This window comes from Poecilia reticulata, linkage group LG5 (genome assembly GCF_000633615.1).
Source record: "Poecilia reticulata strain Guanapo linkage group LG5, Guppy_female_1.0+MT, whole genome shotgun sequence".
NCBI classification, from domain to species: domain Eukaryota; kingdom Metazoa; phylum Chordata; class Actinopteri; order Cyprinodontiformes; family Poeciliidae; genus Poecilia; species Poecilia reticulata.
This window is the reverse complement of record NC_024335.1, coordinates 11,968,523-11,981,917: the sequence shown is the minus strand read 5'-3', so window position 1 is coordinate 11,981,917 and position 13,395 is coordinate 11,968,523. Positions and strand designations below refer to the sequence as shown.

Genomic DNA, 13,395 nt, shown 5'->3' with positions numbered 1-13,395 from the left:
CTGTTTATTGTCATGTAGGTTTTGATTGTTAAAATCATGGTCATTTTAGGATACCCTGTATCTAAGCAATCATTAGTGACACATTGTGGTCATCCCTGGTATTACATGAGCACCTCGGTTGAGCACCACATAACAAGGCCAGCAGGTGCCAGCTGAGAAAATAAAAAGAAGAAGCACACAGTTTACCATCTCCAAAATGTTTTTGCACTCAAAAGGTTTTATTTTCTCAGCTGGCAAAAGCCAGTGAAGGAATGGCTTGTTTTTGCTTAAAAATTAGAAAATTGTGAAGTGTAACTAGACAAATCAAGAAACAGAAAGCAGAATGGTGTATTTTGATAAGTTCTGATATTTTGCTTCTTTGAAATATTTTTGTATAATTACCTTACACTATTGTTGAAAAAAAAAAAAAACATAAATGCACAACAGCATAGTTCTTTAGGGTAAATATGTTCTTCAAAGTTCTTTTTTACTTACAGAAATCCTTTAAAAGATTGTCTTTGGAAGGTTAGATTGCTAAAGCACATTAAAGTAACTCTACTTCTGTTGTTTCTCACCAATATAGAGATGCTGTAGAGAACTAAATTTGACTAGATGAGGGAAAAGTCTGATGTTAATTAAGGTCACACTGCAAAACTCTTGAAACTAATCTACCAACTTGAGATAATTGGAAATGTTTCCCAAAGAGACTCTCCAACATACTTTAAAGAAATACCTTTAATGTTAATTCTTTGCCTTTTGAGGCAAAAGCTTTCAGATGTTTAAAAAATGTTATGTTAGCTTCCAGCTGAAGAGACTTGATTTAGTACATGCATTTCAGAATACACCATCACCAACAAATCTGTATAAATTTTTTTTTTTTTTAAGTTTCAACTGTGTTTCATACTTGATATTGCAAACTAACTATAAATCTTTGACTTAATTTGATTAGAAGAAAAAATTATCATACATGTTAAACTTCGGAACCATATTCCAGTAGATCACAGAGTTCAATTTTACTTCTGTCTGCCACAACATCAATATTATAATCCTGTGTCTGTGGCTCTAAGAATCGCCTTTGGGATTAACTATGTTACTGGAAATGATACTGTGTTCATAGTGATGTTGCAAGTGAGGTACCAAGGGAGCTATGAAAGAGCAGATGATTAACTCAGGGGCCAACCAGATAAGTCATATTCTAATAAATTATTCAGTATTTGCAAGGAAATGAATACTGTCCCTTCTCATATTGCAGGCAACACAATAGCGCCTCCCTGAAACATTAGGAATTTATTGTTGTCCGATTCACAGCCAAGCTGGATCATTTCCATATATACATATTGAAGACTTTGTTTGTACTTTATGTGTATAAACAATGCTAAAAACTAAAGTGCATGAAGCTGCAGCTGTTCTGAAACAAAATTACATGCTTAAAAATTGTGGAAATTTAAGAAATGTTTTCTCTTTCAATAAAAAAGAGGCATATGGGGAGATGTATATTGACATAACATGAGCAGTTCTGACTGAATTCGACGAATTCTTTTGCTTATGCTAAGGGGCCACAGGGGCTGAGTCAGATAAGTAATTTTATTTGGGAAAAGATGAATCCTGCTAAGAGGATTTTTGCTATTTTGTTTCCAGGAGTCATATTTTAAAATGATATTTAATTTACCTAAATTTAATTTTAGTGGTTCCTTTTTTCTAGTGGAACAAAAGGTTATTTTTGTTACTTGTATATCAGCAACAGCAAATTTGGTCAAACATTCATTATATTATATAATTACATACATTATCTAAAATTTTAATTCAACCCATTGACATTATTTCAAGTGTTACTAATGACATCTCTTTTGCTTGGATTCCAAAAACCAAATCTTAATAACGTGCGTAAATGTGGGCATATAAAATGTGGCAAAAGGAATCTTTATGGGAGACTTAACAAAGCTTTAGTGACAATTCTGCATTGATTAATAAATTACTAGGTTTAAAAACAAGAGTAACTACACATCCAGATTAATAACATGAGTGCTTTTGAATTTTGCTGATCAATGACAGTGATGACAGGTGCAGAAAAAGATGTAACTCTGTAAAGATGTAAAACTAGTTTTGCACACCAAAAGAATCACTTGGGGCTTGCTTGGAGATAAGCACGGGAGAAAAGACCAAAAGATGAAAAAGATTGTTACCAAAGAGTTAACAGTGACATTTTCTCCTGTCCCTCTTGGGAAGCGTTTTATTATCTTGCATTTTTCAGACAGAGTGCAGAAGGACAGACCTTTATGTTGCCATGGAAACAGTAAAGTGGCGTCCATTTGACAACGGAGAGGAAGGGGCGTGATTGCAATAAAAAGGGGTGGGATTAAACCATACTCTAATCCTATTGGTCATATCATTCTGACGTCGCCAGAATGGAATGCAAATACAAGAGTTTCTTGCTTCTGCTGCTGTGCTGCTGCTGGTCTGATCGAAGCCTATTGGGCGCACCGAGCTACCGTCCAAAATTTCAGGTAGAAGAATATTTGGAGGGACAACAAGGAACCGAAAGCTTAAACGAGGCGGGAGGCTTCAGTTTTCTTGAAAACGGTAAGGTGACAAACGTTTAGCCCCGTGAAACAGAATGCCGCGGATGGCACGGCTCTGTCAGTTGTGCCTGTTTGTGTCGGAACGCGTGAGGTTAAACGGCTGTGCAAGCTAATGCCTGTCCAGGGGGCCCAAAACAGAGGCATGCAGGCATGCAATGGATTCTAGCACCGAGGCTAACGCTGACATCGGTTACACGGCGGAGTCTGGTGCACGTTTCCTCATTCACACAAAAGTGTCCTGCTGTTGTAAACAAACGACACTTCATCTCTGGCTAACATTAGCTAGTTTTGTGGTGGAATTTGTGTTGGAGTTCAGGGGGAAATGAGCTACGAATAACAAGCAAGTAACGGAAACGTTTATGTATTGAGGCGAACTACAGTTTCTTTCTGTATTTCAGTTGTTTCTGTGCTATGTTTCATTACTTAAAAGATGTTGGCTAATGTTAGCCATAAGCTGCCTGGTTCAGAAACTTCCCTCATCTCCGCGGCCTTAGGTTCAGTCGAGAAGCTGCTTTTTTGACAGATGGAGCTCACCGATGATAGACAGGCAGTCTGCTACTAATTAGGAGTCATTACAAATGTACAAAAATCAGTTGTACACTTAGCAGGTCAGAATGATCTTACATTTTTATGAGGAAGAATTTGAATTATTTGTTTCAGTTTTAGTTTATTACACCAATAGCAGAGAGTAGATCCCATTTTATCTGTGCTGAGATATCCTAAGACCTTCTGGAAATCAGTTTATCTGCGTTTAGCCGTTGTTTGTGGGCTAGTTTTATATTGTCAGTTCTTCAGTTGACATACATGCATAAGGAACCAACACAGCTGTGTACAAAAAACAGATTAGAGCCACTTTGCTCCTCCCACAATTTGTATCCCTAATTCATACCTATGCCTTACCATTCCTAAACAATAACTTCAATTTTAAATTGTTACAGCTCATTTATTGTTTTAAGTTTTAAAACAATTTCCAAGCTTAGTTAACTAACTCAATTTGGAACATTTAATCAAGACAACTTAGACTGTGGGTCTCTCAGAAGAGATGAGGTGCAAATAATTCACTAAGGTAGGCACTTTTCAGTCTAAACATGGTAGCATTAAAAACTTTTTAAAACTGCAAACATTTCTTACTTGTTATCTTGATCACATTATTCCTTTTCAAAAGAGCATTAAACTTTTTTACATTTTTTATGCAAAATTTGCGACAATATTTCTTATATTTTATGTTGTCAGAAGAGATGAAAAGTGCATTTTCATTTGGCGTAAACACAAGGACTGTGTAGGGTTTGTTGTATTTACTGGTCTTTTTCTGCCAGCTAACACTACTTGCTTAACTGCCACTTTTGTTTTTATTGTCACAAATCTATCTCTCCTCCATCAACTTTGCTGGTGTGTCTGTGTAGGCTACGTCTTCCTCAGGGTTTGAACAGGGAGCCTGTTTATTAGTTTGAGAACTTCTGTCATCTAGTGACTGGATGCTTATTTATTGACCAAGCATGCATTGCGACACTAATACTAAAAAAGTATCCAGTCTCTCACGCCTCTTGCACCTCACTTCTTTACACAAACCATTTCATACAATGTATCTAAATCTTTGCACATCAATTTGTTTTTCCTTGTTGTTTTGCACCTTTGTTTATTTTCATACCAATCCTCATTAGAGTCATCTGATGTCACACATTTGCGACTGTTTTACTTGTTGCAAACAGTGGCATTTTTCTGCCCCCCAATCAATGGACTGCATTGTGTGACGCCAGGAGCTCCACAGAATCCTTGGTGGAGCTACGGCTGTGCAAGCTCCTTTAGTTGTTGGTCCAACTAAAGGAATGTTACAGTATGGGTCGGTTGTATGGGCGGCTTTAACAGATAAAATACCGAACTGTACTGACCCATGCCGTGCCACTCAGTGGAAATGAGGCATAAAAATAAAGCCAGACACATGGCTACAGAAAATACTTATAGACTTTTCTGTCAGGCTTACAAGTTGGAATATTGTCCAGTTTAAAGCATTGCAAGCTGTTCTTAAGGAATAGCTGCCTTTTAAACCTGCGGTCCTGGTCAAAGATAATTCTTTTCACTTCTGTTCTCATAACAGATGAGTAAATAAGCTGATAGTGTACTAATACACTTATTACTTATTTTTTCTATTATGAACAAGGTTTATTAATCTCACAAGAGAAGAAAAAACAGACACTTTCCCCAAGTTTAAATGAGAAATATGTTTTCTTTCACCTTTATGTCACTTATTTAGCCATTCATTGGATGCATATTAAATGAACAGTCTGACTTCCCAGTGTGTTTCAGTAGCCCAAATATTGCTACTTCTATTTTTGTACGCAAAAGCAGAACAGTTGGAATGCTTTGGTTGGCATAATAGTCAACAGATGTTTCCAAGATGCCAATTGTGCTTTCTTGTGAAGGTAATTACTTTTTTTTGTTCTACAAAACAGCTAGAATCCTGAATGTTTTTGGATTTAACTTTGGATTTCAAGTGTTGAAACTTTACTCAGAATTGTATAAATGAGTGGAAATGTGGACATAAAAGCAGTGCTTGTTAGAATAATTTTCTTTGCTTTGCAGACCTAAACCGTGATCTGCTGCTGCTGCTGCTGCTGCTGCGGGTATCCTTGAAAAGGTAAGCCAAGTCGACTTGTAGAAGAAATACCAACACAATGGTCACTTAGGTCTTAGTTCAGTGGTTCACCACTTTCCCCACTGTGGATTTTTCTCTGTGTCTGTGACCTTGAGGTGCCGCTCTTGGGTTTATGGGGGTGTCTTGCTGTTTAAAGAATTAGTTATTGCAGGAGAAATGCAAAACTACTTCCACTTTTTTTTTTTTAGCAAATCTACCACTCATACAAATAGACAGCCAAACACACCATGCTGTTTTGTTGAGGTCCCAGGACTTGGCACAGCATGGAACGTGCCTATGTTGTGAAAAAGGCTTAAAGACTAATGATTGGATTTGGCATTTGAACATAAAAAAACATGTTGTTTTACACTGTTTTACACTGGGGGTTAATTTTGAACAGAGTAATTTTTTGCGAAAGTCTTTTTTATTTTGTAAACTTATACATCAGTCAACTTAAATATTATTCAGAAAGGTTTTTGTTTTTATATTTACGACTACATTATACAGCATATTGTTCATAATTGATCATTCTAATGTCTGGTGTACGTGATGTATTTGAAAGATCAGTTTGAAATTCAGTAGTTGGGTATTGCAATCAAGGAATGAGAAATTCCCATATTGCCTGATAATAATACATGGAGTCTAACTGCATTAGCTTCCCATCACATAGATGATAGGACTCAGTATGCTTAAGGTCACAGAGAATCATAATGAAAGATGAGAGATGGGACTGAGGGAGATGTCAATTTACTGCCACTCGCATTGTAATTGCAATATTGGAAAATAGTACTGCGATTACAAGCCTAATATTGTGGAGTCCTATTTTGCTTGAATTGTACTTTGAAACCCACAGTATTTTACCATTGGTTTTATTTTATTATTCATCTTGGCTCACGCTTGACCCATTTCTTTTTCTTTGTGAGTTAAAGTTCCCCTAGATGATGCCTGGAACATGGTTTAGAAATACGTCTTGATCTAAGCATGCTGGTAATTGGCAAGCTTTGACTGAACTATTTAACTGTGGCACTTCAAGTTTAGAATGAAAATCTGTCTTTCTCCTGTGTGTATACCTTTCAACCCATGTCTCCACCTTTTAGTCTGCTTCTCCCATATTTTAACAATCCAAACAATCTTTAGCATGTATTGAATCTTTAGTTCTCTTTTTAATGAGTCCAAATTGAAAGAGCCCATGTGCAACTTTGAAGGGTGAAGTGCAAGTGTTTTGTTACCTTCACAGCATGGGGCTGCTGGAATTTTGAAGACACTCGACACACTTGACCTGAAAAGATGTCAGACTCATTCTGTGTTGGTTTATTCATCTGTGAAGTTAAGGTCAAATTCAGTTGGATGGCTCAATTATGGGTAACCAAGCAACTTTGCCTCGAGATCTTGGGTATTTTTGTGCCATACACAAGACACTCACATAGGCACTGCTCTGGTTACTGTTGAAATAAGGACTGCCATCTATTCAGCCTCAGGACATGCATAACTGAAGGATCTATATTTATGTATATATACATTTTCCGGCATTCTTTAAAGGACTTCTTTTGACTTGATCCAGTATTTTCATGAAATGAAGATGAGGACACTGACACATGCTTGTTTTTTTTATTTATTTTTTTATCTTTACTTCCATTTTAAAAAAATTTGGTGTTTAGTAAATCTAACAGAAAAGTATTGGCATTATTATTTAATTATACAATAAAATGATATTTTATGACATTCTAAGCCTTTAATTATTATTATATATTATATAATTATAACTTTCATGACAACTTAAAGATTACAATGCATGTCAAGTAAAGAATCCTAATTAAAACTGACAAAAAAAACCCTCCAGTCTAATTATGTATTTATTAGACTGGAGTTATATTCAAATATTTCCATGAATCCTTCTAATTTAGAATGATGATGTTCCTGATGATGGGACTATTTTCTTACACCATTTAAATCAGTTTGAACTCTGACTATAAAAATTAATGAGTTGAGCTAGTGGGTCCAACACATTCTGGGTGAAAATGGGTAGGAACTCACTGCCAAGACATAATAGAAGATGCACGTGGGTGAATCCAGCTATAGAATTTATTAAAAATTCCCTTTAATGGTTTGCTGTAAAATATGTTTTCAACAGTTACCCTAATTTAACAAAATAACAGTATTTTCTAGGCACATAATGCCATTTTGTAGCAGTTTGTAACTGTTGCCTTTAGCTATAAAAAATTTGTGTTTTTATCAGAAACAATTTTAATCTGACTTCTTAAAATTGGCTGTTGTCTCTGTAAGAACCTCTCAACTTTTCTGTCTCACTCCCCCTTCTGCGCGTCATCACAATAACGCTTCTCCATGCAGTTCATTGATGTCGTGTACAATCGTTCTTAGGAGTGTTGGAGTTTGCGTAATAATTCCAGCAAATGTGCAGTTCCGCCTGGTGTTTGGTAATGATGATTTCTGCTGCTGCTAGTCTAGAGGAGCTGAGTGGGGGAGGGATGTTCAACTGGGGAATAAAGCTCAGAGGTGGAGCCTTGGGTACGTATTTGGAGCATTGTTTGAACATGCAAGCAGTCCTGAATGGCTGCCATGGAGGATTCAAGGATTTCTCAAACTTACATGAATGAGTCAAAGCAACACTCCACTTCTATTTGATAAGGGAATTGAATTATAAAATGATATAAAACTCAAATAAGTCTTTTTTTTCTTACTTTCTTTCTTTAAATTTCCCTCATTAAACTTTTTTTGCTAGTTACATTTTTTAGAAGGGATTAAAAATAATGCCTTTAGTCACTTAATTTATAACTGTTTCATAAAATTGCTACCTTAGCACAAGATCCCTTTAAAACTTTTTTTTTTTTTTTAAAGGTATCCTCTGTTTTATTAAAGCACCTCCTTGTGCTGTTTTTTCTTATAGCTTCCTGATTCCCACGTCCGTCATCTAAAAACCTCACGTTCAATTGAGCTACCCCATCTGGGGTCTTTGCTATTCGTTTGACCCCCTTCTGGTGCATAGCTCTGTTAGCCAAGTGTGAGACTCCAGGCTTGTGTTTCTGGCTGCACCATTAGCTAATCTATATGCTAATGAGGAGATGATAATCAATGAGGTTTGCGCATGGCTGGCCCCAATCAATTCTACATTGCACTGGCAAATTACTCAAATAGCTACATTTCATACAGGGCGGCAGTTGGGATGACGTGCTAATGTTCTGGGGCAGACCATAAGTATCCCATTATCCCCGCGTTTCCTTTTCTCTATCCCACCGGAATGAATTCTAATGTCATTTAAGATGAGTTTAAATTCAGCTTGAAAGCTATCTCATTTTACCTTTTTAATATGTGGCTTTCAGGGACTGCTGTTTTGCATTTTATTTCGGTACCTCCTATGAATCGATGCTAGTTCTTTGCTGTGTTCTGACTCACATGTACTTCATAAGTTCTGATTCATACTCGTATTGTTTTGAAATAAATGGTGATAATTCACTGGGAAGTGGCTAAATTGTGATAAACATTTGGTTTATCTTTTTTTTTTTCTACCTTGAAATAATCCGTTTTTCTGTTTTTATTTTGGCAAATCTGTTCCTCTGTGTTTAATTTGTCTGTTTTAGGTACGTAATCTATCCCGTACAACTACTGTTGTAGTTCTGATTCAGATATTTATATTAGCCAATGTAGGTTATTAATTTTTTTTCCAGCATCAGCCAAAAGTGAAAGGTAGAAGAGTTTTCTGATTTCTACTAGTAGAGAAAGATATATTGAAATGTAGGCTTACGGCAATTGCTTTATTTAAAATTGCAGCTTCATAAAAATAAATTAAAATAATGCTGGTCTGTTTTAATCAGTCAGTGCATTCAATGCATTAAAATTAATTCAGTATTCAGGCAACATTTGAGGGGGAGGAGAGAGGATGATGGAAAGACATTACCATCATCCTCATTAGAGAGGCGCCCGTTGTCCAATCCGCATGCTACTCTGCACGAGGATTCCACAAGCATCCCATTGGCCGTAGCTAGGCAACCACATAATCAGGGGGTCGGATGCTGGAATGACGAGCTGGCTGCGTGTTGGGGGTTGATGAGAGGGGCTCGGGGTTCTTGGATGTAGCACAGAAACAACCCTCACACGCGCTCATTCGTTCCCTCAGTCAGCCGACCAGCCTGTCACGCAGTCAGACAGACAAAGAGGAGCAGCATCCTGCAGGAGGACAGCGCGCTCCCGGGGGATGGGGCATCATACCCCTGCATCGCGTTGGGGGTGTCGGAGGAGGTAGGGAGCTTGAGGGCTGGGGGGCTTTTGTCTCGGCACCTCTGCACATACGCATCCATCCTCATAGGCATTTTTTCTCTGTGGGCATCCTGGCTTTTAAACGGAGACTCCGCATCAATTAGTGCAGAGAAGAGCTTTCTCATTGTATTTTTTTCTTCTTTTAATTAATTAATTAATTTTTATTTTTTTTGTAATGTGGGTCATCCGAGTTGTCCTACATGGAGGTGGAGGAGGGAGCCTGCCTGATGGAGGCTCAGCACTTCCTTATGGTGATGTGAGCTTTTAGAGGCAGCCAGTCTGTCTGACAGCCTTTCGTTATTCTGCTGGATCCTCCAGACACAAAACTGACAGTCTCACGTGTAGATCAATATGTCCACATAAAAGTGCTCATAATGTAATATTATTGTTTTGACTCGTAGTGCTGAGACTTTTCTATCAAGCATTGTAGTTTCTCCCCTTTTTTAAATGGCATGTTTTTTTGGGGGGGGGGTTCCCATGCAAATCCATTTTAAAACCACATTTCATATGTGAAAGCAGAATTTGATCAGAGTGGGGGGTGTTCTACCATTGGATCCAGACATCCACTGATGGATGGGTGACTCTGACGGCGGTATAAGCCATCATTACCAGAGGGGATTCTCTGTCCTCTCCAGTCATATGGCAGCAGAGTCTGGGATGCACTCTAATGATGCTAAAATACAGCCTGGCAGGTTGTTTTTTTTTCCTGCAGCAGTGGTGCTTTGTTTACCATCGAACACTGATTGTCTGAATAGACTTTGGCCTTTATACGACCACAATGTAGATGCTAGGATGCAATTTAGCTTATAGAGTTCACATACTTTTATTATTTACTGAAGGCCCATTGAAGCAATTTGGCTCTATTTAGCGTTAAGGGGAATCGGTGTTTTCCTGTTCAGCATAAGTGGAATATGGAGCTGTGCTTTGGTTGCTGCTCCTCCTGAAAGAATAGTGAGGAGTGAGAGGAAATGGCTCAGGATTTGCAGCATGACGGCAGCATTCCTCCTTTATTTAATTACTTCCATCACACCCTCTTTTCACTCCAGCCCATTTAAATCCTTAGCCAGCTCACTCAGCCTTCTCTCCTTACTTTCTCTTAGCTCTTTGACGTATAAGTTAACCTGTTCACCTCTGACCTTTAAGTCTAGCAGATCCAATCTATCGGTTAAGTTTCTGACTTAAACGATCAAGGTTGACAAACAACATTTTTCTTCTTATGCCTAGAAATGCAAAAAGCACCTAAGGAGGTTCAAAAGAGGAACTGAAGCTACATGCATGGTGTGCTGTTTATAGGGTTAGGTTGCTGGAGATCTACTAGTGCTGGCGTGCTCTTGTTGACATTTTCATTCTGACATTCATATTATGCTAAATCAAGGATTGATTTCTAAACATTCTTGCACTTAAAGAAAAAATGTTTAATGAAAACTTTTTTTGTCTATTCTAACTTTTATAAAAAAAAAGTATGCTTTACAAAAACTCTTATTTTTCAGAGCCTTATGTATAGACTTGATAAAACTAGATATCACGCCAAAGAAAGCTGCTTTCTGTGCTTCCATCTTCACATGTCGTGCTGAGGCTCGGCTCATATTATCTGTGGAAAGCTCACAACCCATTTTCTCTGGCATTAATAAATAAAACGGAACCAAGCCTTAAAAGACTTTTATAAAAGAAGCAGTAATTATTCCTTCTAATGTGGTGAAAGAAAATGCACAAGAAATGTAAAGTTTTAAAAATCTCTTAAAAATTGGAAATTACAAATGTATTTTTTTATGATCAGATTTTAAACATGACCCCTTATGTGAACAGTCATCTCATCCCTATGGACAATTTTTAATTGCTGTGAACATTTACTGAGTATCTAACTTGGACAGGTCTTTAAGCAAACTAAGTCATCAACCAGAATGTCTTGAAAGTGAACATATCTAAACGATGAACAAGTACCAGTATGGCAGGAATAAGGTTTAGAGGCACACCTCAAAAAACAACCCACACAACAGACTAGTAAAACAGCTTCTTCTGCTGAACCTGACCCATTTAACGCAAGTTAGAAAAGTAGCATAGCTGAAATAATTAAACATTGAGCCAGCAGTGTTTTCTTTATTCCAGAAAAATCAGGAGAATGTATAAATGACCATGTTCCCCAACAGGGGTTTTAACAGGAAGGGCTTCTGAAACTTTGCATTGTCACAGTAACTGACAAGACCCAGTATTGATTTTAAAATGTTCTGTAACTTGAGTCAAAAGTCACAGTGTAATTTTCTTAATTTTTTGTTAAAAATGAATAATGGCCTTTTTTTTTTTTTTTTACTTTAAAATGCAACGCAATGGATGCTTCAAGTAGCTGCATGCCAATAATTTGATGGATCAGCAGAATAGATTGCGACGCTCACACCCGAGATAGAAGTTGGTGGCTGAGATGCCATCAGCTGATGGAGCATATGGAGGGTCATTTGAGATGATAAAGATGGGAGTACTGGGGGGAAAAGTGGGTTAATTTTAACTGATTTCATCATTACCTTATTTAACAATATTACATAAGCATTTTAGCTAATAACCTGTAGCAATAATTCATATAAAGCCATCATGTAGAAGAAACCTTAGCATTTCTGGCTCAGATCTGGCTCTTTATTGTGTTCCAATGCAACATCCAAATTTAAACATGGAATACTTTAAATGTTCCATTCACAACTGAATCTGCTGGCTTTAGTAAAAAAAAAAAAAACTTTTATTTTGAAGAAAAGCACTGACCTTTCTTGCAGGACAGCTACATTGGCTTCCTAGTCAGTTTTTGCTAAAAATATATGAAAATATTTTCCCTGAATAAGAAGATACATTTTTGACCCATGATCTACATTGTTTATCTGTTTCCAATGTCTCATGTCTTCTACACTGAAGATTCACCTGTCATGTTCTGATGGTTTTTATATCAGGGGTTTTGTGTATGTCTTGCAATTTATTTACAATTTTTCAAAGTTTCTGTTCAAGGGAAGTATTGTATGAGCTGGCTTTTTTTTCCACTCATGCACTTCCCTTTTTTCTGTCTTCCAGGCACAGGAGAGCCATTCAGAGGAGCCGGGGGTCAAAGGTGAGAAGAGCAGAGGGCACCATGGAGAGTGAACCTGGGGCCCCTGCCTCCACCACTGGCAGCACTGGGACAGTTTCCACAACCAGCAGCTCCTCCACCTCCACTCCCGCCACAACCAGCAGCTCCTCCAGTGCCGTAGCTGTTAGCACTAGTGCTTCTACCTCTACTACCACTGCTTCTACCACCTCAGGCAGCAGCAACAGTGTTAGCAGTAGTAGTAACAGTAGTGGTAGCATTCCAAGCAGTAGTTCCAGTAACAGCACTTCAGCAGGAAGACAGGCGGTGCGACAGATATCAATTTATAGTGAGATGCCCGACCGACAAACAGTTCAGGTGAGCGATTTGGAGTTGAAACAGAGTCACTTATTTGTGTGGGCATACTTTTTTCACTCTACCGCCATCTGTTGGTGCTTTTTATATTTCAACATACTCTTTAATCCTGCTTCAAATTGGAAATAAATGACGGTGGGGGAGAAGGAAACAGAGTGGCGCCTAACTGGATGAAGGAATGCTAATGGGCCTTAGGCGCTTTAGTGCTCTTGACCTTTTTACTGAAGGGCAAACCTCTACAAAGGCTTTGCCTCTGCTTGAATGAGGGTTGCTCAACTTTCAGTGCTAATTCTTTGACAGCAGGTTTATTGTTTCACAGATCCCTCCTTTTTTTCTTTCCTTTTTTTTGCACTGACAGCTAAAAGTAAAACATCAGTCACCAGTTTTTTGGTGACTGAGCTGAGCTCTAACTGAGCTCATCAATGTATTTCACTTCTGCTAATTCACTTTCATTCCTGGAGGTGATGGTCCGAATGGTTGTGTGACACCATGAACCTCAGGTCAGCATGTTGTCTTGT

At 37.9% G+C, this 13,395-nt stretch overlaps 1 protein-coding gene across 2 annotated transcripts in view; it reads left to right on the top strand.

Annotated features, from left to right (window-relative positions):
* The first annotated feature begins 2,370 nt into the window (after positions 1 to 2,370).
* The window catches only part of phc2b (polyhomeotic homolog 2b (Drosophila)), a 32,970-nt gene continuing 21,945 nt past the window's right edge, over positions 2,371 to 13,395 (top strand). Inside the window, exons 1-3 of one of the 2 annotated variants that reach the window (XM_008409042.1) lie at positions 2,371 to 2,559; positions 5,139 to 5,193; positions 12,511 to 12,880. In XM_008409042.1, coding sequence (XP_008407264.1) covers positions 2,385 to 2,559; positions 5,139 to 5,193; positions 12,511 to 12,880 — 600 coding nt within the window. In that variant the 5' untranslated portion in view covers positions 2,371 to 2,384. Of the gene's footprint in view, positions 2,560 to 5,138; positions 5,194 to 9,322; positions 9,445 to 12,510; positions 12,881 to 13,395 lie in introns of those variants that run through there. The other variant, XM_008409043.2, reaches the window with a different exon arrangement.